The sequence below is a fragment of the Beta vulgaris genome, chromosome 3 (assembly GCF_026745355.1).
Source record: "Beta vulgaris subsp. vulgaris cultivar EL10 chromosome 3, EL10.2, whole genome shotgun sequence".
In the NCBI taxonomy this organism is placed as follows: Eukaryota; Viridiplantae; Streptophyta; class Magnoliopsida; order Caryophyllales; family Amaranthaceae; genus Beta; species Beta vulgaris.
The window spans coordinates 57,009,831-57,031,502 of record NC_079204.1 but is presented as its reverse complement, the minus strand read 5'-3'; the positions used below and the strand labels follow the sequence as shown (position 1 = coordinate 57,031,502).

At 36.9% G+C, this 21,672-nt stretch overlaps 2 protein-coding genes across 2 annotated transcripts; one reads left to right on the top strand and one right to left on the bottom strand.

The window, feature by feature from the left end:
* Nucleotides 1–759: 759 nt before the first annotated feature.
* Nucleotides 760–7,894, bottom strand: LOC104889800 (probable methionine--tRNA ligase). The gene is made up of 17 exons (XM_010675112.4): nt 7,530–7,894; nt 7,295–7,439; nt 7,016–7,169; nt 6,767–6,922; nt 5,807–6,037; nt 5,539–5,682; nt 5,107–5,197; nt 4,792–4,898; nt 4,593–4,707; nt 3,971–4,089; nt 3,773–3,838; nt 3,492–3,620; nt 3,263–3,403; nt 2,765–2,879; nt 1,628–1,860; nt 1,423–1,524; nt 760–1,304 (listed from the first exon to the last, which is right to left on the bottom strand). The coding sequence occupies exons 1-17, from the start codon at nt 7,651–7,653 to the stop codon at nt 1,074–1,076; spliced, it is 2,403 nt and encodes an 800-aa protein (XP_010673414.2). The 5' UTR covers nt 7,654–7,894; the 3' UTR covers nt 760–1,073.
* A 1,396-nt stretch (nt 7,895–9,290) lies between these two features.
* On the top strand, nt 9,291–21,164 carry LOC104889799 (uncharacterized). Its single transcript, XM_010675111.4, has 16 exons — nt 9,291–9,731; nt 9,984–10,085; nt 10,176–10,242; nt 10,418–10,599; nt 10,987–11,247; nt 11,747–11,830; nt 11,922–11,969; nt 12,049–12,113; nt 14,378–14,426; nt 15,117–15,393; nt 16,197–16,318; nt 16,475–16,555; nt 17,888–17,962; nt 18,767–18,948; nt 19,032–19,182; nt 20,412–21,164. Exons 1-16 carry the CDS (start codon nt 9,354–9,356, stop codon nt 20,607–20,609), a joined length of 2,322 nt encoding a protein of 773 aa, XP_010673413.2. The 5' UTR covers nt 9,291–9,353; the 3' UTR covers nt 20,610–21,164.
* The last annotated feature ends 508 nt before the right edge of the window (nt 21,165–21,672 follow it).

Sequence of the window (21,672 nt, the reverse complement as noted above, 5' to 3'; positions counted from 1 at the left end):
AAAGTGGAAAGGTATGTGGTAAATTCCATGAAAACTCGGAGACCTTTAGTAAAATAAATTGATTAGAATACAATATTACTCAAAGTTTGAAACAATAACACTTGCAACAACAATGGTAAAAAACAACGATATTTCAAAGTTTACAACAGTAACATTTGTCCAGTTTTGAATTTTTTTTTCAATTTCGTGCACATTAGCATTATTTGTCCCTTGTCTCCCATTGAATTAGCACCATAGAGTCTCACTCAAGAATGTGTCTTCTTTCAAGTGGTTATAGTAAGATATTTATATCAAGAAAAGAAGTATTGGAAACATGATACATGCTATAGTAATTGACTCCACATATTGGCTGAAATATGAAGTATTTTTTTGAACTATACAACTACTTTCATGGTTTGGTATTTTTCTCATATTAAGAATAATGCAAGTTCAGTGTTACTTTTCTCATGTTGATCTGATAAATGATGTAACACATAAAGAAAATTTATGTAACATTTACCATTAATTATAGCACCCTAGTATATGGAAATGAAAGATATGTCATATGAGGAAGTATAACAGGAATTTGGACCAAAAGAGGAAAATATAACCTATGAAACATTGAAACGTGTAATATATGAGAAAAGGTATCACCAAACATGAAAACATGAGATTATGAAATTATCCATAAATCAACTACTAAATTCATCTTATTTCCCAGTTCACTATTTCTCAAGCACATCATTAACTTAAAATCAAACAGTAAATGCAACTGTCAAATATAGACGAGGTGACTTAATCTTAAATTATGGAATACAACATACAAGATGAGAAACACAATGTTAATAGTAAAAGATTTTACAAACCTTTGACAAATGAACAACTAAGTAGAACTGAAAGGACAAGTCAAAAATTAATTGCTTACATGACTTTAATCTTAGACTGCGTACAGAATATCATGACAAAACTTTCCAGCTTCCATCACAGGGGAGAAAAGATCAAATATAGTAAAGGGATGGAAACTGCCCTATAGAGCAAATTTGTAATTTTAAAAAAAAAAATCGGTATCAGTAGCCAAACGTCATGATGCATTTCTACCTTATGGATCCATTTGCAATCGAAGAAACCTTGCAGATTCCAGCAGATGTGGTGAATGGCAAATCTTTAAACCGGGCCACCAAATCAGAATCTGTGTTTAGATCTACTTGTAATGTCTCCCAGACTTTCTTCTTAGGGTTAAGAACATCATCTGGCTCGCCATCAAAACCTGAGAACTTGACTCTCTCCCCAATGACCGCATCTTTGGGTGGCTCAACGAGTTCAACCTGGATTTTAAGAAAAGATAATAAACAAACTCACATATTCAATTTGGATATCAACAAAGAAAAAATGTTTTCTGGACACAAAAAGGTCATGGCCACTTTTAATATTTTGGTGAGTCACCTTGGTGTGCTCGCTGTCCGAAGCCGCAAGAACCATGGCATGAGACTTGATCCCCCTCATAGTAGCTGGCTTCAAGTTGCATAGAACACAGACCTTTCGATTCTGCATATATAATCAAACATCAGCCAGTTTCCACTTTCCAGTATTTAAGAATACAAAAAAATCAACTGAAACATATCAGCTGTTTGGAGCAAAAAATACTAACCTGCATTTCGTCAATGGGTATGTGATTAACAAGACCACTGACGACAGTCCTAGGTGTGGCTTCACCAACGTCAATCTCTTCCACATAGAGGGAATCTGCATCAGGATGCTTCTGAACTTTTGTTATAAGGCCAACACGAATGTCAAGTCTAGCAATTGTAGTTTCTGCCTCAGGAGTTGACTTAGCTTTGCCTCCAGCAGCAGACTTTGCTGGCTTTTTCTTCTCGCTTTTATCTGCAAAACAGCATTTATATGTTCATAAGCCATTGAATGCTCAAATGATATGCCAGATATTCTGTATTAGACAGCTCACCATAAAACAGTTTAATATTAGGATCAGACAACAAGCTCAAGTTCACAGAGAATCAGAATATATATATGAGTGAGCAAAGATGCATGAAGCAGGAGACAGCAACCTGCCAAAGGACAAGGATGATAAAGCCAAATTTGGCTCAACAAGGACAGCAAACACGCTCTCAAAGCTAATTTTGCATCACTATCTCAAAAGGTTGACCTATTGATAGCAAAGGCTCCTCTTTTGAGGGCGGACAAAGGCAGTTTCCAATCATATTTCCAAAGCAAAAGACAAGGGATTTCTTCCAGCCTCATGGAAGATTAAACACAAACAAAGCCAGTTTGCTGACACGAGAATGATGCAATACATAACCTATGATTCCACCTCTCAAGTCTCAAGCCTCCGGTATCCTTGGCCCATCCCTCAACCTCATAAACAGATTCATAATTAAGGATTTTCTTCATTATTCAGTGTTTATAGTAATGGAATCCTAGTCTGGTGATGGATGAGGTACTATTGTAGAAAGATTAAACCATTTATCACTATAATCTTCTCTACTCTAAAACGATTTACCGCACTTAGGCAGGTGCCTCATAAAACACACTAGGTCAGTGGTATGATAACAACCTTCTGGCACCACTAAGAACCTTTACCTTTACGCAAGCCATCAAATCAGATACCAGTTGAAGCTGATAATAATGGCAAATAAACAAAACAATATCGAAAATTTTCAGTATTACTGTGCTTTGAGCTTTTCATAATCCAATAACATTGTCAAAATATAGATAAACCAATTGGCGCAGAAAACAATAGCGACTAAAAGGGGGGGAAAAAAAGGGAGACCTGAAATCTTTGTTTTCTTCAACTGCTCCGCGGTCTTTTCCGCAGCAGCTTTCTCAGCCCTGTCAGCTTGACTTCCAGCAAACTTGTCCCGATAAAATTCCATTTGTTCATCTTTCTGCAAATCAACCAAACTTAAGCCACTAAAAACAAATACTTCCCTATGGGCCTATCCCTCAATAAGTTCTATACTTTCTTTTTGGGGATGTCCCAAAACAAAAATCACACTTCTATTTCATCTAAGCTTTTCTTTTCTCTCCCCGATGCATTATACATCAACCCGTTTTATCTCTCAACTAAACCCCCTTTGGTTTTCTTTTTTTTCTATCCTAAACCAAATTCTTTTTCACATATAACAGCTACCCTAAAATGTGTTTCAAAAGCCAGAGTGAACTGCAAATTAAAATACAAATGTCTATTATACAACAATCCTTTGGGAACAAGTAAAATTCTTTACAAGTAACAGGAATTGACAATATCATGCCATATCTTTGTGCATACCAGTTCCTTGAACAATGGCTCCGGTTTCCCCATTTTGTGACCGGCAGGCAGTATATCCCAGAGTATCTTGATTTTTTCGAGATCCCCATTTTCATCTGAAAGAGATACTTGAAGTTGAGGCATATTGAGCTGCTTAAGTACCTAATGATCCCCAAAAAAATGATATATTACTACATTGACCAATGTGCTAATAATATTGCAGATCTTAAAAGTCATTTAGTTTAATCACCTCAAGAGAAAAAGATGGCATGAAAGGCTCTAATAAACAGGCCAAGAGATACACTAGTCCTGCTGAAGTTCTCATGACTACAGCACATGCAGGCTGGTCCTCTTTGTAAAGCTTCCAAAATTGACTCTCCTGCACAGGAAAGCAAGATGAAGTCGCTTCACGCCATGTCAAAAATGAATAAGAGTTTTTACAGTACAACATAGCATGCCTCAATAGTGAAGTAGTGAGGTTGATTGTCTGAATCTTATGGATCAAAAGGAGTTGTGATTTTGTGAACCAACCTGTAAATATGCATTTCCCTCACTTGAAATGGCCATTGCAGTTTTCAATCCCTGCTTTAGCTTCACCTGAATCAAACAAAAACAGCTACCTTAAATCACCAACACTTGTAGAACTTACAGGAGACAATTACCCCTTCTTTCCAGAAAAAAAAGATACAGGAAACCATTTACTCAATAAGCAGTACACAAGGAAAGCACCTTCTCCATGGCTTCTACATATTGCTCTACATGTTTTCCAACTTTTTCTGCTAATGTTTTGGTTAAAGTATGCAATTCTGCCTGGGGAGCATCAGGAATGATAGAACCATAACCCTGGCCTGTGAAAACAAAAACTTAGAAAGCTTAGCCTAGGCTGCATGATTCAAACAAATGTTCACTATGTTATTTTCTCGATATGAGCCAAAACTCCAAAAGAACTTAACAAGGCAAGAATAGAAAACAAATACCAAGCTAGCCATGTCACTTTACCTTTATGGTTGGGTTTCTTAAATTGCCATTACTTAAACTAAGTCCAGGAGAGTATGAATATAACACGAATTATTATAAAGTACTGTTAGGATCATGTCATATCCTTATTTATGAGTAATTGGAACAGTGTGACAACTATTTATGAGTAATTGGAGCAGTGTCATATCCTTATTGCTTTCATTCTATAATTATATCATAGCGAAAAAACTTAGCAGAACTCTACTAATAAGTTTCACATGCACACAACAGTTTTTATACTACTTCACTCATTCTACAAAGCATCCAGAACATGCAAGATAACTATATATTATGATAGTGGTAAAAAAAAAATGTTTTGAACAATCTCGTATACCTGAAGGCTTAGCAATAAAGCTCAAGACCCGATTAACGAAATTCCCCAGATTGCTCAGCAGCTCACCGTTTAATTTTGCTTGTAAATCTACCCAAGTGAACAATGTGTCTGACACCTAGTAAATTCAAATTCTCCAAGATTAGTAACTTGTGCCCCTATATACTCAGGCAAACAAGTGCTCAAGACTGTAAGAGAATACCTCAGGCCGGTTAGTCAGCAGATAGTATCTCCACACTTCTACCGGAATATCAGTGTCCTTTGCGTCATTTCCAAAAACTCCAATGCCTTTGCTTTTGGAGAACTTGCCTGCAAATTCAAATTAGAAAATAAGCCAGCTTACACTTTCAGGCATCAACTGTTATAATTGGATGAAGTAGTAGACAAGTGATCTGTCTATCACAAGCCTCTACTGTGGTGTTATGCAACCATGATGAAATAGACTGGAAAGAGGTTAACAACAGCAAACTGCACCAAGAGACTACTGTCTGTGAATAACACAGAGAAATGAGCTTACCTGCCTCATAGTTCAAATACTCTGTGACACTGATACTCTTCATCAAAGTCCAGTTTTCACCGGTACCAAGAAGTGTTGATGGAAACATCACCTGGAAATAGTGACACTCAGAATCAATGAGCCAAATCCAAATGACAACAGATAAAAGGGAAAAAAGAATATCATCTACAGCAAATTTACACGTGGAGCATGTAACTAACAAAACAAGGAAGCAGAGAACAAAAATAACGATGTTTCCAGTGTTTCATCATCATTCCCATCTTCCCTCAAGAAAGGGGGGTGTCAAGACTCAAGAGTAAACTGACGTATCCAGACAGCAATTATTAAGTAATTGCTGTGGAAACTCATTTAGAAAGGGGGGTTTCAAGACTCAAGAGTAAACTTGGTTGATTTTCTTTATTTGATTTACCAAGCTTTCAAAAAAAAACTTACAGTATGGAAAGGCACATTATCCTTGCCCATAAATTGATATAGCTCAACATTTTCAGGGTTCTTCCACCACTTCTCCCAGTCTGGTGTGTGGCATGCTGTGATCGAAATATACCCTATTGGTGCATCATACCAAACATAGAATACCTACAAGTGATTAACAAACAAGAGTCAATTGCCAAAAACGAAAATACCACCTAGGAATAGAAATCAACCTACAAGAAAATTGAAGATAAGAGTACGAAGCTACAAACATATGCATTATATAAACCTTGTCTTTAAATTTCTCGTGCGGGACAGGGACCCCCCATTTCAAATCTCTAGTAATACATCGCGATCTGAGTCCTTCTTTCAACCACCCGTTTGTTACTTGAATGGCATTCTGGCTCCAAGATCCAGCTTCTGACATCTTGTTTATGTACTCTTCCAACTTATCTTTGAGCAGAGGAAGCTCAAGAAACAAGTGATTAGTGTCACGGATGCGAGGAGCGCATTGACACGCCTATCCAGAAAGAAAACAGAAAACACATGGAACATAATTTGTCATTGGAAATTTTAAGTGATGTATGATACTGAGCATATACAGATGCTCTCAAAGCAAGACAAGCAATGTATACCCTTATACTACCTAGGCAATACCTTAAATCTTTTTTATGTGAGCTCCTTCTTATTTCAATTTAAGGTAGAACCAAGGGTTTGATTTCCGGTATTCATTTAGTATTAGTAACCTTTGGTCCTTGATTAAGATAAGAAAGGGGTATAATATCCATATGAATAAAATTAAATTTGAATGGAATACAGAGTACAGACCCAAGTCCCACCTCACTAATCTGTATATATATATCTTGATCACTTAAAAAGCATTGTAGAAGCACCTATAGATGTATTGTTCTCGTGTTATAGACTCTTGATTGCATCAACCAAACAACCACCGGTGTAATACTTGAAAAGAAAAATAAAAGGACAGGTTTACATAATAAGAAATTGGCAATTTGTAGTACATAATTATTGGTTCCCATTAACAGGCCACAGTGAGAGTTGAGGTACAATTTAACATCAGAAAGGCCAGCTCACATTTCGATTGGAAGCAAAAAAACAGTGTTCGTGTAAATCTAAAAGCGGCGGCTTAGACACTAACTAGAAAGCCCTAAAATACAAGTATTATGAAGAAACCTATGACATAGACAGTTGTACACACATCCATCCAAGTAAACAGAGAAAAGATACATACTTTGCATTTAGGGTCTTTCAAATCTGTAGGATTCAACAGTTTTCCACACTTCTCACATTGATCTCCTCGAGCAGAGTCATAATTGCAACCAGGTGTTGGGCAAATTCCCTCGACAAGCCTATCAGCTAAGAACTTCTCGCAAGTATCACAATAAGGCTGCAAGTTCATTCACCAAATCCATTCCTAAAAATTAGGCAACTTATCGACGGGGTAACAACAACTCAAGTAAGAAGCACGGAAAGCACAAACCTGCTGCATTGTGTTCTCAGTAAGCCAATTGTTGTCCATGAGCTTCTTAAAAATAGATTGACAAACGTCTGTCTGTTGGGGAGTTGAAGTGCGTCCAAAATGATCAAAACTTATGTTAAACCATTCATAGACTTGTTTATGAATTGCATGATATCTACAAAACAACAGATAAACAACACTAAGAAACAAGAACTTCCACAAAAAAGCTACTTGCTGTTTACTTTCTACGAATATCATTTCATGTAAAACAAGTGCAGAAAAAAAAATAGAAAAAGTTACTTGTCACAAATTTGCTTAGGAGTGCATTTCTCCTCCATAGCTTTGGTCTCAGTGGCAGTTCCATACTCATCAGTTCCACAAATGTAAAGAGTGTTATAACCCCTAAGTCGACAATACCTTGCGAAAACATCGGCACTTAGTACACCTGCAATGGAAATCCAACTTTATCAATCAATCAATGAATCAATTAATAAGCTATTTGTGATATACAAAGAACAAATAAGTGGAAAATTACAGCCGATGATGTTGCCGAGGTGAGGAACGTTGTTGACGTACGGAAGAGCACTGGTGATGAGGACGTTGCGCTTTCCGGCAACGGGAAGGATGTGACGTTTCTCGCCATTGTTGAGATCAGCCATTGTTGAATGCAGTCTCTGAGCTCGGAGACTAGAGCAAGGAGGAAGGTACTAGATAGGGTTTTGGACGGGAATTCTGATGTCAGGCAGCACAACTAGCTCAAATTCGGAAGTAATAAAATAGATTATGGAGTATGGAATGGAAATGGAATATCGATTATGGAGGAGGGCGTGGAATGGGCCTATGAGACCTAAAAGCTTATATTCTTCTACTTTCTTTAAGACCAAAAACAATGGTTTACCAAGGAAATTTCGTTGAGAATCAGGTGGGAGTCCAATGTCCCAACCTTATAATTGGGAGTTCGACTCTCATCAATATCCATATTTGAGGTGTTTGTGTGGATATTTGCTTATGGGTATAAATTTCTACTTTTCCGTCTCTGAAAGTTTCGTTATGGATTGTTAAGGTTTGTATTTGTTTATCTGGTTTTTTCACCAGTTACCCATGTGATATTTTATTTATTTCCATTTCTATTTGGGATGGCTTTCTTCTTGTTGTAGAACAAGTTTTCATGATCCCGAACTAATGTAATGTGATGCTTCTTAATCATTCTAGTTATCTTTTAATTGATCTTGGAAGAGTGTAGTTCTTTTTGGTTCATTAAATTCAGCAAATGTTAGTTAAGTTTCAAATCTTAGTTTTTGCAACATATATTCTAAGTACTGCACTACTTGATTATGTTGTCGATTGGGTAATAAATATTGTACGTATGGTTTATTCATGTACATATATCTAGGTATGTCCTATACCACACTTTATTTTGTGTGTGAGAGGTTAATAAATGTATTGTGGTTGGCAAATGAAAGAGAACAATGTATTGTGACCAGTGAGTATTTGAATTGACATTTTATCTTGTTTCATATTTTATGCATGACTATCTTTAATGATCACCCATTTTATTAGGGAAAAAGGATTCTTTCTTCGAGGTATTTATGCAATTTTTTTTCTTTTGGGTGAACTACTATTGAAAATATACAGATGGGCCATGATTGCATTGTATTAGGAATTGGTATGATTTTAGAATTATTTATATTTTATTATTACCACCAATTAAGACGCTACTTCATTAAGTAAGAATTATTGTGCTTTTTTACCAAGTAATTTTTGAAACGGAATATTTATATTGACTTGAATCAATTTACATATCCAAAATAATCATAAAAGATAAACTTTATCATATCTACATAAATAAATGAGATTTAATACAAATCTAAACCATGGATATGCAAATTGACTTTGCATATACTGGTTCACATCAACACTAGTGTGCATCATACCAAAATCATACTAAGGTAGTGACATAAGTTTTTTTTTTGTTACGATATCCTAGAGGTGATCATTTTGGCCCGGCCCGTTTTTGGGCAGAATTTTTCGGCCCGGTCCGACCGTATTTTTTTTTTTTGCTTTGGCGGGCTTTGGGAAAGCCAAAAACGACTTTTTAGTCTATTTTTTGACCCGACCCGTTTTAGCCCACAAAGGCCGCTAATTTAGGCCCGAAATAGCGGGCTCTGGACACAAAAATTCGGCCCGACCTAACCACCGGACATTTTTTTTTGGACCGCGGTCCGATCCGAACCCGACCCGGCCCATGATCACCTCTACGATATCGCCAAAACTTTGAATCATGAATCAATCCACAAGAACAATATAAAATGGAGTTTGTACGAGGCTTGTTAGATTTGAGGTTTGCAGTTAGTCAAAAATGGGGAAGAAGAAGAAGAGCGAAAACCAAAACCCTAAACCCAAAGAAAAAGAAGAACTGCTATCAACTTTAGAAGACTTCACGAAGAAAGAGAATTGGGACAAATTCTTCACCCTTCGAGGCTCCGATGATTCCTTCGAGTGGTATGCTGAGTGGCCTCAGCTTAAGCCTTCTCTACTGCCTCTCCTCTCTTCAAATTCGCACATTCTTGTCCCAGGTTGCGGCAACTCACGACTCTCCGAACATCTCTACGATGCCGGATTTCACGATATCACCAACCTTGATTTCTCCAAGGTTGTCATCTCCGACATGCTTCGTAGAAATGTCAGAGATCGTCCTCTAATGCGATGGCGTGTCATGGACATCACTTCTATTCAGGTTACTTTTTTTTCTTATATGAAATTTGATTAACTGTAATTTAGCTACTCATTTCATAGGTAAATTCGAGCAATTAACTAAATTTAACAATTAGCAACAAGAGTTGGCTCTAGTGGTAAGCAGTTTGATGTCGCTTTGTTGGGAGACTCACCCACCAAAGCCAAAGGGAAATCTAATAAGGGACGGAGGGAATACGTGCGATTAAACTGCATTATTCTTCATAAGTTGAACCTACCTATATGATATTGGCAGTTTGCAGATAGGACATTTGATGTGGTCCTGGATAAGGGAGGATTGGATGCATTGATGGAGCCTGAGTTTGGTTCTAAGCTTGGAGATCAATATTTATCAGAGGTTTTTCACTATAACATTTTGCAGTATACTCTTACTTGCTAATTGCTATATGCTTTTTATTATCTAATTCCTAATTCTGCATCTCATCAGGTGAAGCGGGTGTTAAAAACTGGAGGGAACTTTGTTTGTCTCACATTGGCAGAGAGTCACGTCTTAGGTATTCCCAAATACTTTTTATCTAGTTGCTTCGGATAGAGCTTCGATGACTTTACTTTTGACATGATTAACACGTGTCGATGGGCTCTACTTGTTGACATTGTTATTTAATTTCGTGGATTTGGTTCATCAGTTGTCTCAATGATAAACAACTACTTCTCTTCTCCTCTTCTCAGGATTACTATTTCCCAAGTTTAGGTTTGGCTGGGAAATGACTATTCATTGCATACCTCAGAAACCTTCGAGTAAGCCTAGTCTCAACACATTCATGGTGGTCGCTGTTAAAGGAGATTCTTCTGCAGTGGACCCGATACGATTATCTTTTGATGATTCCTCCATAGATTGCAACTCAGAACAGGTATACACTACTCCTTCTACTCATTATTCTTCATTTGATTTATTTCTGTACTCAGCATTTGCTATCATTGTCTACATTCAATAGTTGGAGCTTTTCTTTATAATTCTTATTGGTGATGAATTTGGTATAGTCAAAACCACTTTGAATACTTAATGCATCTATAAAAGAGCCAGCTTGAAGGCTGACAGTAGCTAAAAAGTTCTATATCATGGGATTGCCAGTTTATTCCTTTAGGTAGTCTAGCATGATTGTACATGTTAACCTGTTGATGGATGGGGGTGTGTGTGAATGAGATTGTGGAGAACAACTAACCAGTTGGATGGCCTTTTATCCGCTCTTAATAAATATTGCATCATTGCTAAGAGAATCCGGCTTATATTTTGTTAGGGGCGAGGATTCCGTTCTGCACTTCAAACTGAAAAAGAAATCCGCAATAACTATTTGGCTGGTTCTGATACTATATACTCTCTCGAAGATCTGAAATTAGGGGCTAAAGGGGATCTAATGGAGCTTAGCCCTGGTCGACGAGTCCAATTAACATTGGGCGGAGACGAAGGCTCCCTTTTCCGGTACAGAGCTGTCGTTTTAGATGCTCAACCAGAGTCTCCCAACTTCTCGTACCATTGTGCAGTTTTCCTTGTGCCTAAGGTTAGTTTGTACTTTACTTACTACTCTAGCTTATCTAATTCACGTCCAAGTCACTTTCAAATAGTTGTACAAGGGCTTGTATCTTGATCTCAGAGTTCTCTGTTGCTTTCAATTTTCAGTTATGTTGCATGACACACTATGTGGCATTACTCTTTGGTCTTATCTTTGGATTAGAAATTGCTTTCTGGAAATCTCTGAACCCTGTAATTGATCTACATCAACAATGGCCAACAACCTTTCCTACAATGTGTATTTAACTTCAACTAGGATGTGCTCTTGGCAAATATAGAGCAGACACATAATTGTTGTGATAGCTATTTTTTGTAAAGCTTGTGTAAACCCAAGATGCAAAGGAATCCCCTTGTCTTTAAATGATTTTATTTTAGTTTTAACATTATTTTGTGCATGGATTCTGCATATCTTAGAATTTTTTGTGGAACTGTTACATTTTAGATATGTGTGACCTGTTACAATATATTATCAACTTTTTGCTTTGTAGACTAGGGTCCATGAATGGCTGTTCTCCTCAGAAGAAGGACAATGGATGGTGGTTGAAAGTGCAAAGACTGCCCGGCTGATCATAGTAATATTCTTTATTGCTTGGCGTTGTATATTCATCAGCTTTTGTTTATGAGGTTGCCAAACTTTTTACTTGGATTGTCTCTGATCTTTAGATTATGTTGGACTCCAGTCATGCTGATATCAGAATGGAAGAGATTCAGGTAAAGCTAGTCTTTTCAAGTAAGCCATATTAAACTTTCATTTGTATCTGTTGACATTGATTTCCGTTCTATTTTGCAGAAAGATCTTTCACCTCTTGTGAAGATGTTGGAACCTGCGAAACATGATAGTGGGGCTCTAATTCCGTATGTATATTATCTTCTTTTCTTTATTACGATTAATTGTCATTTGCAACATTTCTCAACAACTACCCACCTCCTCAATACGACTTCCCCTGAAGATGAGGGGTATTTTACATGTGTAATTGTCTTGAAACCTTTCATGACCCACATATACCTTCTGTAGGTAGTAATTTGAATGTTAGAGAGGTTAAAATGAGTTCAGCCAGCTGAGTAAAGCCAATCATCATGTCTACATTTCCAGCTTGTTATAGCTGAGCCCTGGCTGTGAGTCTCTACAACCTGTTTAAGCTCAGCCATTACTCTCTATTTGCTTATGGCTCAAATCTATAACTCACTAAATGAAACAAGTTCTTTTTCAACCATTTTTTTTAATGATGTATCATTATATTATGTCATGCATGTGCAAAGTAATTTATGCTGTTTATTAAGGGACAAGTTCCTATTCGGAATTAAGCGATCACATGAATTTTATAAAAGCAATAAGTTTCTAATTTTAAAATGAACGTGGTTGTACTCTTGAATCTTGATTTAAACCAATGAACAGGTAGTTCATAATGGTCTGCAGGACCTTATGACAGGGGTGAACCAAAATGATCAACCTAATATTATGCAAAATTTAAAAAGATCCAGATATACATAAAATTGCCCACAAATTTTTTTAAATCTAAATCACAGTCTAACAATTCTTCTATATAAACTATTACAATTGTTCTCGTCGAGTCTTAAATAATTTTTTCTCTAAATAAGTAACCAAATAATCATTGACTAATTGATCTCCTACAAATTTAAATTTGTAACATATAAATTTATTGATGATTCTAATCTGAAATTCCTATAAATTAATTATTGATAACTTTAATTTAAAATTCCTACAAATTTAATTTTAAAACATGGATACATATTGTGCAAATCACAATTAGACAAATTAATATTCAAATAAAAAAATAAACAGTCTCCAAAGCAAGTAATTAATTTGAAGAAGTCAATCAAGAAAGCAAATAAACAATCTCAGGGATGCAAATAAACTATCTCATTGTGCAAATAACAAAGACAGTCAAATAGTCGATTGATACATGGAAAAAAAACGGATAGTTTGAAGAGGAAGAAATAGTACTTGTCAGGGGCTGCAATGCTTTGTCGTTCTCAATTCAGTCCGTCAGTCCAAATGTCCAATCAGTGGGCTGCAGTCACCAATCCGTGAGAGACACATCGCTGCAAGCTTGCAATCTCTCCTCTCTCTCCAACTTTTTTTTCTGTTTTCAATGTTGCAGGGTAACTGGGTAAGGGTTCCAAAAAGTGTGTTGTTTTTAACTTTTTTAAGTTTTATACTTTCAATGCTTTGGGAAGTGGAGTCCGAGTAGTCCACTGAAAGTGAGAGCCTGACGGGCAAGCGATTTTTACACATTTTTCTTAAAGCTATTTTTTTTTAAAATATTGGTGGGGCACGTGCCACCCAGGATCCCATGTGGGTCCGCCCCTGCCTTATGACAAGTGGTGCATATTGATTGTGTAAAAGATAGCTTTATGTACTCTGTAAGGGTGCCCATGTGAAAGTTATAATTTAATGCTCACGAGACCTTTCCAGGTCTGGGCCGTCTGGCACAAAGTTTCAATGAAGCTTGAAGTCTTCAGGGGTCTCCCAATGGTCAATAGGACCAGAGATAACACTAGAAGGAGATTGTTTGTCCAAGTCAAAGGTGATGAGTTATGCCAAAGGTTGCTAGGGATATGTATTGGCATGTAGACACTCGGGCTAATGTTTCAATGAACCTATTGTGAAGGCCATCACTTAAGCAGTGAGGTTTTACGTGGTGCCTGTAGAAAATCTGGATAGAATTAGAAAGAAATTTAATAGATCTCTCAAAGAAGTGGGACTCTAAATAAGAAGTGATCAGCTTTTATCTACCCTTCCAATTTTCCTTCTTTTCCCCATATTTTATAGCACTCTATACATCTAATGAGCTGAGAATAATACTGAAAATTGTAAGGAAGTGTACTTGATAACTTGTTTTAATTTAGTTAGTCACGTGCTTACATTGTGGAAAATTTCGTGGGAGCCTCAATAGTTGCTAACACCAGTTACGAATTTATGATGATAGATTGTTACTTGTCATGTTTATGCGTTCTTTTTTTTTTTTCCTTCCATTGGTGTGTTTATGGCTTATAAGTATTGCGGCACCTATGATTGTAGTCAATGACGAACTCAATTTAGTCTATTAGCTATTTCGTGTCGTCCATGAGTTCTCATTGACCAAAACCATGTGCAGGTTTATGACAGCTGGTGATGGAATCAAGCACCGGAAAATAGTTCACCAGGTTAGAAGTCTGCACGTATCTAGTATAGTTATCACTGTTGTTCTTAACTCTTGTTGATTTCCTTTTGGTACTCATTTTGTAAAGAGTAGGTATGAAGTCAAAACTTATTGCTTCGAAGTCTAAAAAATGTTCATTATATGCATCTCTCAGATGGTTGCTGACCACTTGTATACGTAGCCATTAGAACTTTACCAGTTATATCATTCTTTTAGTGTTTTCCTTTTAATAGAACCTTAATGAACAAATTTTTTCCTATATTGTGATTCCTTTAGGGAGTGGCACATTCTTGTTTCATTACAGCCCTTATTAGTGAAATGTATGCTAAAATAATATTATTCATTTTCTGAGGAGAAGCTGTAATCCATCACCGAGGGATGATAGGAATTCTCAACTTGTTCTGTTGCTTTTTAAATTATCTCGTCTTTTTGCTTGCTGCCATTTAAGTTGGAAATAAAAAGTTAATGATGTTGTCTTTGCAAGTTGCTGATGTGCATTGTTTGCTGAGTCACTTGTGTCACTTTCACTGTAGTCTTTTTTGTGTGTTTATTATTCACCACAAGTGTTCAACCCATGCTCTGAGTTGAATAGTAATATGACTTCTCAGGAAATATCTCGCTTTTTTGGATGGATTTTATTGTAAAACTTTGGCTTACTGTATCATTATTATTCTTAGTAACCTGAACTTTATAGGTCACATCTGAATTTACTGGGCCAATGATCGTTGAGGATGTAATTTATGAAAACATCGAAGAGCATCTTGTTGCTATTTCTCCCTTGAAAGAGCCTGTTTTCCGCCGCCTGACCTTTCAAAGGACCGAGGGCCTAGTTCAATCGGAAGCATTGCTCATTAGTAAAAGATCTGAGACACATGCTGATGAAAGTGGAGGCATCGAATCTATTACAACTGTCAAGTCTAAGAAAAAAGAAAAACAGAAAGCAAAGCAATCTGAACAGTCTATAATTAATGGTATTGGATGGTGTCTTGCTCTTTTTAATTGCCTTGCTTTCTGCTCATATAGTATATACTTGTGTCTTGTGCTTGTTTGGTGATTAAAAGGTGGTCTACTTGGTGCTTACTCGCCTATAATCACGAATTGGGAAATGGTATAATTGGATCTCATTAAGAAGTTGCTGCATATTGCTACAATGTTAGAATCTTTTATTTCAAGCATTTAGTAACAGGATTAGAAAAGGTCTGTTGATTTTTGTGATTGCTACAAAAGGTCAACTTGATTTCTGTGATTGCTGCAAAAGGTCTGTGCGGGTCTTGTGCTTCTGGGGCTAGAAAGTCTTTATATAAAAATTTAGTTTGTTGACTTTCTCATAGAAAGATTGAAAGCAGAAAGAAGCATTTGTATAGCTTCATAAATGATCATTCATCATATAATCATATTGGCCAAATTGTGGAAAATCTAAACTAAATATGTCGTCTATGTAATTCCTGTCTGGTAAAAGAATCTCTTGTTAATATCAAAGAAAAAAAACCTTATTTTTCTCTCTGAAGAATATTCTAAAGTTTCTGAATCCAGTCGTATCAAAAAAGCATATACAGTTATACTCATTTATGAGACAGTTCGAAACAATGAAGAAGTCTCAAGTGATACGGTGAATGTCAGCTGTATAGCTGTTGGACTGCGACACTCTTACCTTTATTGGAAAGAGAGCTTTTAAACAGATTATCCTAGTCACTGTTCAACATATGAATTTGAGTTTTTTCGTTCTGAGATTCTCTCTTATCTCATAATTTCTAACCTTTACTCGATTTCACAGAGCTGAGCGACAGTGTGAAAGTTGATCACACCTTTGTAGCTAGCTCATATCACACTGGAATTGTTGCTGGGTTTACGCTGATATTATCGTACTTGGAGAGTATGGCATCTAGTGGGGGAAAAGTAAGAACAGCTGTTATTGAGACCCTTTTGTTTAGTGTTGTAAGATAGGTGTATAAAAAGAAGATAAGAAATATATTGTAGTAAAAATAGTGAATTAAATTGCAAAATGTAAACTATAAACCTTTTTCTTACATAGCATAATTTCTTGTATCACAGGTTGAGACTGTTGTAATTGGTCTTGGAGCTGGTCTGCTCCCAATGTTTCTCCACAGCTGTATGCACTTTCTACAAGTGGAGGTAATATACGCCCCTTATTTTAGGTTACTATTATAGGAATTTTTGAGTATCCATGTACCCAACTATGGATGGTCCAACAAATGTATACTCAGCTTGAAAGATACACAAAAATGTTAACTATAAGCTGTGTACGAAAACACACTTAATGACTCTGTTAACTTAATTAATAGTTAAATTATGCTAATGAACACTAATATCTTTTTCAAGGTAAACTCTAATCTAAATTTATTTTAATTTACCTAACAAAACGAGAAAAATAGTAAACTTCCTCACCCACTCATTGTCTCCTCCACAACGCCACCATCATCCTCAAACTCCTTTCTCTCCTCTCCTTGTTTCCCCCTACGGAGCCCCAAACCTAATCGTATGCCCTGTTCCACCACCTGCATAGTTGCATCCCCATTTTTATAACATTTCACTCCATTGCCTATATGCCTCCAACAACCTTCCTCTTCTTCTTCTCGCTTGCATCCGCACCCTTTCACTTGTTCTTTCACTATCGCCGACCACTCACAATGATCTCCATTCAGAAGAAGAAAGAGAAAGAACAAACAATCAGGCTCTCTCCTTACTCTCTCATGCTTGAGTTTGTTTTGATGATTGTGGTGTTGGGTGGAGGAAGGTGAGGTTAATGGGAATGTACAGAGTGAAGTAATATTATTTGAAGGCGGTGTTTAGTGGGTTTAGACAGAGTGGGACACCGTGAAGGTGGTAGTGGTTTGATTGTGATGTAATCTGGCATAGTGGATGCATAGGAAAGAATTGAGGGTGGTGGGATTGGTGGAGGTCGGAGAGGGTGGGTGCTCGATTTTGAGTTAATATTAAAGTGCTGATGGTTGGGTAGGAGGAGGGTGTGGTGAGTGGTGCTGGTGGGGGCTCGGTTCCCACTAGTAGGGGTGGTTGGGTTGGATGAGGTCGGAGAGGGTGGGTGCTCGATTTTGAGTTAACGTTAAAGTGCTGATGGTTGGGTTGTAGTAGGGCGTGGTGAGTGGTGCTGGTGGGGGCTGGGATCCCACTAGTAGGGGTGGTGGACGCCGGACGCCTCGAGGCCAAGGGGCAGGGTGGGTAGGCTGGCAATCTAGAATGGAGTTTTTCCGTTGATTTTTTTATGTTTAAGTTGGATCAATGTTCAATAAGGTAATTTAACAGTTAATTAAGCGAATATGATCTTTGAGTGCATATTTAACAGTTAGGTATTTTTTTTTTTATATTTCCATAGTTGGGTATATGTTTGATTGACCACACACAGTTTGGTAGTTAGGTGTATAGAAATTTAATTGTCCTTCCTTCTGTTATATTGCTCAGATTTATCTACTTTGGCATTTTTTACAGGCAGTTGAATTGGATCCGGTGGTGTTAAGACTTGCAAAGGAATACTTTGATTTTTCTGAAGATGATCGTTTGAAGGTAATTTTTTTTTTTTGTTGATGTGCTTTATCTGTTTTTCTAATCACTAGGATCTTTAATAGAAAAGACCCCCAAGCAAGGGATTCTGAACACCATCTCTAATTTTAAAAATTAATTTAAACCACCTTCATGACTAATTATCTATTCAGTGAATTATTTCAACGGTTTCTGTACCATGGTTAACTGCAACCATGGAAACACCCCCACTGACCACCAGCTTATTCACAACCTCAACCACCACCACTCCCCCTCCATTATCGCTCCCCTGTAATAATGCAATACCCCTTTACTATTTTCATCCCTTCTTTCATTTTTTATTCCACTGACAGAGCTACCTCCATTGAACATCTCGTAGATCTTAATTAATATCACCAATTTATACAACCATGGGATTGTGTAAATTTGTTCTACAACCTGGTTAATGTTCTATTTTTTTTTTTTTCTGCAAGAGTATCCTGCTATGCCTTTATATGTTTAGCCGTTTAGGCCTTTAGGGTCATTCCTGGGTAGCTGAATCACCATTTAACTGTGTAGTGTTGCCCCAAGTTGGTTTGGATTTTTTATATGAAGAAGGCATTTTTTTTTTCTGGGTAACTGCCAAGTTCAAAGTTGTTGAGCTACTACTTTTTCATATAGATTTGCTATATGAAGTTCAAGATTTTTTGGATCATTTCATTTCTACAATTTATACAAGTTTGTGCATCTTTCCATATGATCGTTTTGTTGAGTTTGTAATCTTGTATACTTTCTGATTGTTGCTTTTCTTCTGCACTGAACTCTAACTTGTGTTTCCTTTTCTCTTAGGTTCACCTTGCTGATGGGATTCAGTTTCTCAAAAATCTTACCAATTCTAGTCTCCAGAAAATAGCTAATGGTGAATCAGAAGAGACTATAGGTGATGGAAGTTTTGTTGCATCTAGTGGGAGTCACCTACCTATCCGGAAACTTGACATAATCGTAGTTGATGTAGACTCGTCAGATTCGAGGTGATGAGTTTTTCTTCTTTGTCCTTTTGCTTATTTAATATCCCTTATATTAGAGGATCACTGTTCTTTTTTTCTTGTAACAGCTCTGGACTATCTTGCCCTGCTGCTGATTTCGTAGAGGATTCTTTCTTTGCAACTGTAAAGGATGTCCTCTCTGAGCAGGGCCTTTTCATCATTAATCTGGTATCAAGATCTCCATCCATAAAGGAAATGGTTATTTCAAGGATGAGAACGGTGAGAAAATTGACTGGGACTCGTGTCATATTTTTGGAACATCTGAATTCTGTACTTGTTCTAATCAGTATTGAGTTTGCTAACATGAAATATGATGTTGGTTGGCGTGATTACTACCTTGAATGCAGCTGACAACTATACCCTTAGATCCTGGTTTCGTTGTCATCAATTGGCATCACTATGTGTTCTCTGATTGGACCAGATGGGAGAGGCAATCTTTTTATTAGATCTTTAATTCTTGTTACTTTTCGAGTTCCAAAATCACTGAAATAGTAAATAAACTAAGGCCAAAACTCCTGAACTTGCAAATTCTGAACAAAATTTGTCAGAAAACTGATAGCTCTGAACTGAACTTATAAGCCCCTGACCTTAATGTACTTTACCTGAACTGAACTCATCTGAACTCATTAGTGAAAATTTCAAGGCAGCTTTTCTAGTCATGGGTTTAATAATATAGGCCTTATTCATGAGTATTAATAACATGATACCCACCACTGTACACCGGATGGGAGCTTCATGTGAGGCCATTAGCTATAACGATATGGTACTGGTATGGCCTGATTACTGAATTTTGATAGCATATATATGTTGAAGATGTCTTGGGGGAATCCTTCAGTCAGTTAAGGACTTGAGGCCTTGAGGGCATGGAATAGACTTCTCATTATGGTAAGACATCTTCGGTAGTGCAGTTTTATCTGCTCAAAAATGACCTTTTCCAATCGGAGGTTTGATGTGAATGTGTTGGAGGCTTGGAGCTGACAGTGATTTGCTCCCTTGGTGGAGTATATAGTTTCTTGGATATTTCCTTCTGAGATAATGAGTTAATAAGTGCAAAAATTGACATTATAAATCCCAAATTTGGGGTGTCCTTTCACATTGATGTATATTTCAATTTCTTTTAATAATCCCAAGTTTGTGGGTATCTTTCCATATTGGTCCCGGATGATCTATTACCTTCTTCACATTTTATATTTAGTTTTTTGGGGTCTAAAATCTCACTATTCTTTCTTTTACACGCATCATACTACCATTGCCAATTAGAGCATGACATATGGCATCTTTTTACTAGTATCATTGGTCAACTTTGAATTGGGACTAATACGGGAAAGGTATCCCTGAATCGGGATTTTTCATAAATAAATCGAACTTGGAATTAACATGGTAAGGCATACTAAACTTAAGATTTATTGTGTTTTACCTTTAATATTTTTTTCCCCTTCTCCTCTCAGGTTTTCAGCCATCTTTACAGTCTTCAACTTGAGGAAGATGTGAATGAAGTTCTCTTTGCCGTTCACTCGAATATGACTGTTACGGAGCAAAACATTTCTGAAGCTGCAACACAGCTTCAGAAGTTGTTGAAATTAGAAAATCCAGAGAGAAGGCAAAGCATTGCGAATATGGCTACGAAAATCAGGTGCCTAAAGTGAAACTTCGCTCAACAAAGAACCTTATTGATGGAAGTAACTTATCAACATTTGGTGAAATTATGATCTCTTTGCGAGTCAGAGTGAGTTGAATATGACATCACCAATCACTGACTAGATGATGCATCAGAGGAAGGAGTGGTTTGGCTTATGCTGATGCATGATGTTATGGATTGCTATCTGGCTTCAAGTGGGAATATGTAGATGTCCGATCAGTATCAATCCAATGGAGTTTATAATGCATTGAGCTGCAACTACAGTTCAAGAGGCTGAAATTTGAACAATTTATCAGAAAGAAGCCAAATGGATGTGGTATGCATGTTATATTACACCAATGTGTTTTTGATAGGGAGACAGAAAACGGGCCCTTAATATGGATGCGTAATAGTGGTTTTGCTTGTATATGTTCATGTGATGAGAATGTAGACTATGTAGTAGTTTAGGTAGATGCTAAAATCTTTATGATTTCTTGTCACAGTTTCTTCTTATATCCCTTTTTGTTGAATTATGTAACAGATTTGTGAGTTTACTTTTGATATCATAACAGATTGTTAGTTATGATGGCTATCTTTTCTACTACCATGCTGCTGTGAAAGCCTTGTCTTTTTACTACTAGATTTTGGCTTAGTGAATAATGAGCATTGAGCAGAGGTTGTTACTCCTCATTCGAAACAGACAACTCTGACTAATATTAACTCTCTCTCACTATGCGGCCACACCACATCCTCTTAGTTCCCCTTGCTACTCCCAATCTTGGACCATCTAATTTAATTTACACACTATATTTTGGTACCACTCTTGAATGTCGACTCCTACACTTTCTACACTTTTTGTCCAATACACCCTCATACCTCATTGATACATGAACGAGTTATCTGTCATGTGGTGTTCTCCTTTCATGAAAAAATCCTTTCTCTGTATTTTCTTTTTTTGAATAATGCATTATCCACCACAAGACCACAAGTTTTGAACACATGACGATTGATTTTGAAAGTGTACGGACACTTATTCACAATAAGTCTGTAACTAACATTTGGAGACATTCTCCTAGTTACACTTGCACACT

Coding starts and splice junctions, on each gene's coding strand:
- LOC104889800 (XM_010675112.4), bottom strand. CDS start 7,653: ATGGCTGATCTCAACAATGGCGAGAAACGTCACATCCTTCCCGTTGCC. Junction 7,440..7,529: donor CCTCGGCAACATCATCGGCT/GTAATTTTCCAC, acceptor TTTCCATTGCAG/GTGTACTAAGTGCCGATGTT. Junction 4,899..5,106: donor GTATTTGAACTATGAGGCAG/GTAAGCTCATTT, acceptor TTGAATTTGCAG/GCAAGTTCTCCAAAAGCAAA.
- LOC104889799 (XM_010675111.4), top strand. CDS start 9,354: ATGGGGAAGAAGAAGAAGAGCGAAAACCAAAACCCTAAACCCAAAGAA. Junction 10,243..10,417: donor GGCAGAGAGTCACGTCTTAG/GTATTCCCAAAT, acceptor TCCTCTTCTCAG/GATTACTATTTCCCAAGTTT. Junction 16,319..16,474: donor TGGCATCTAGTGGGGGAAAA/GTAAGAACAGCT, acceptor CTTGTATCACAG/GTTGAGACTGTTGTAATTGG.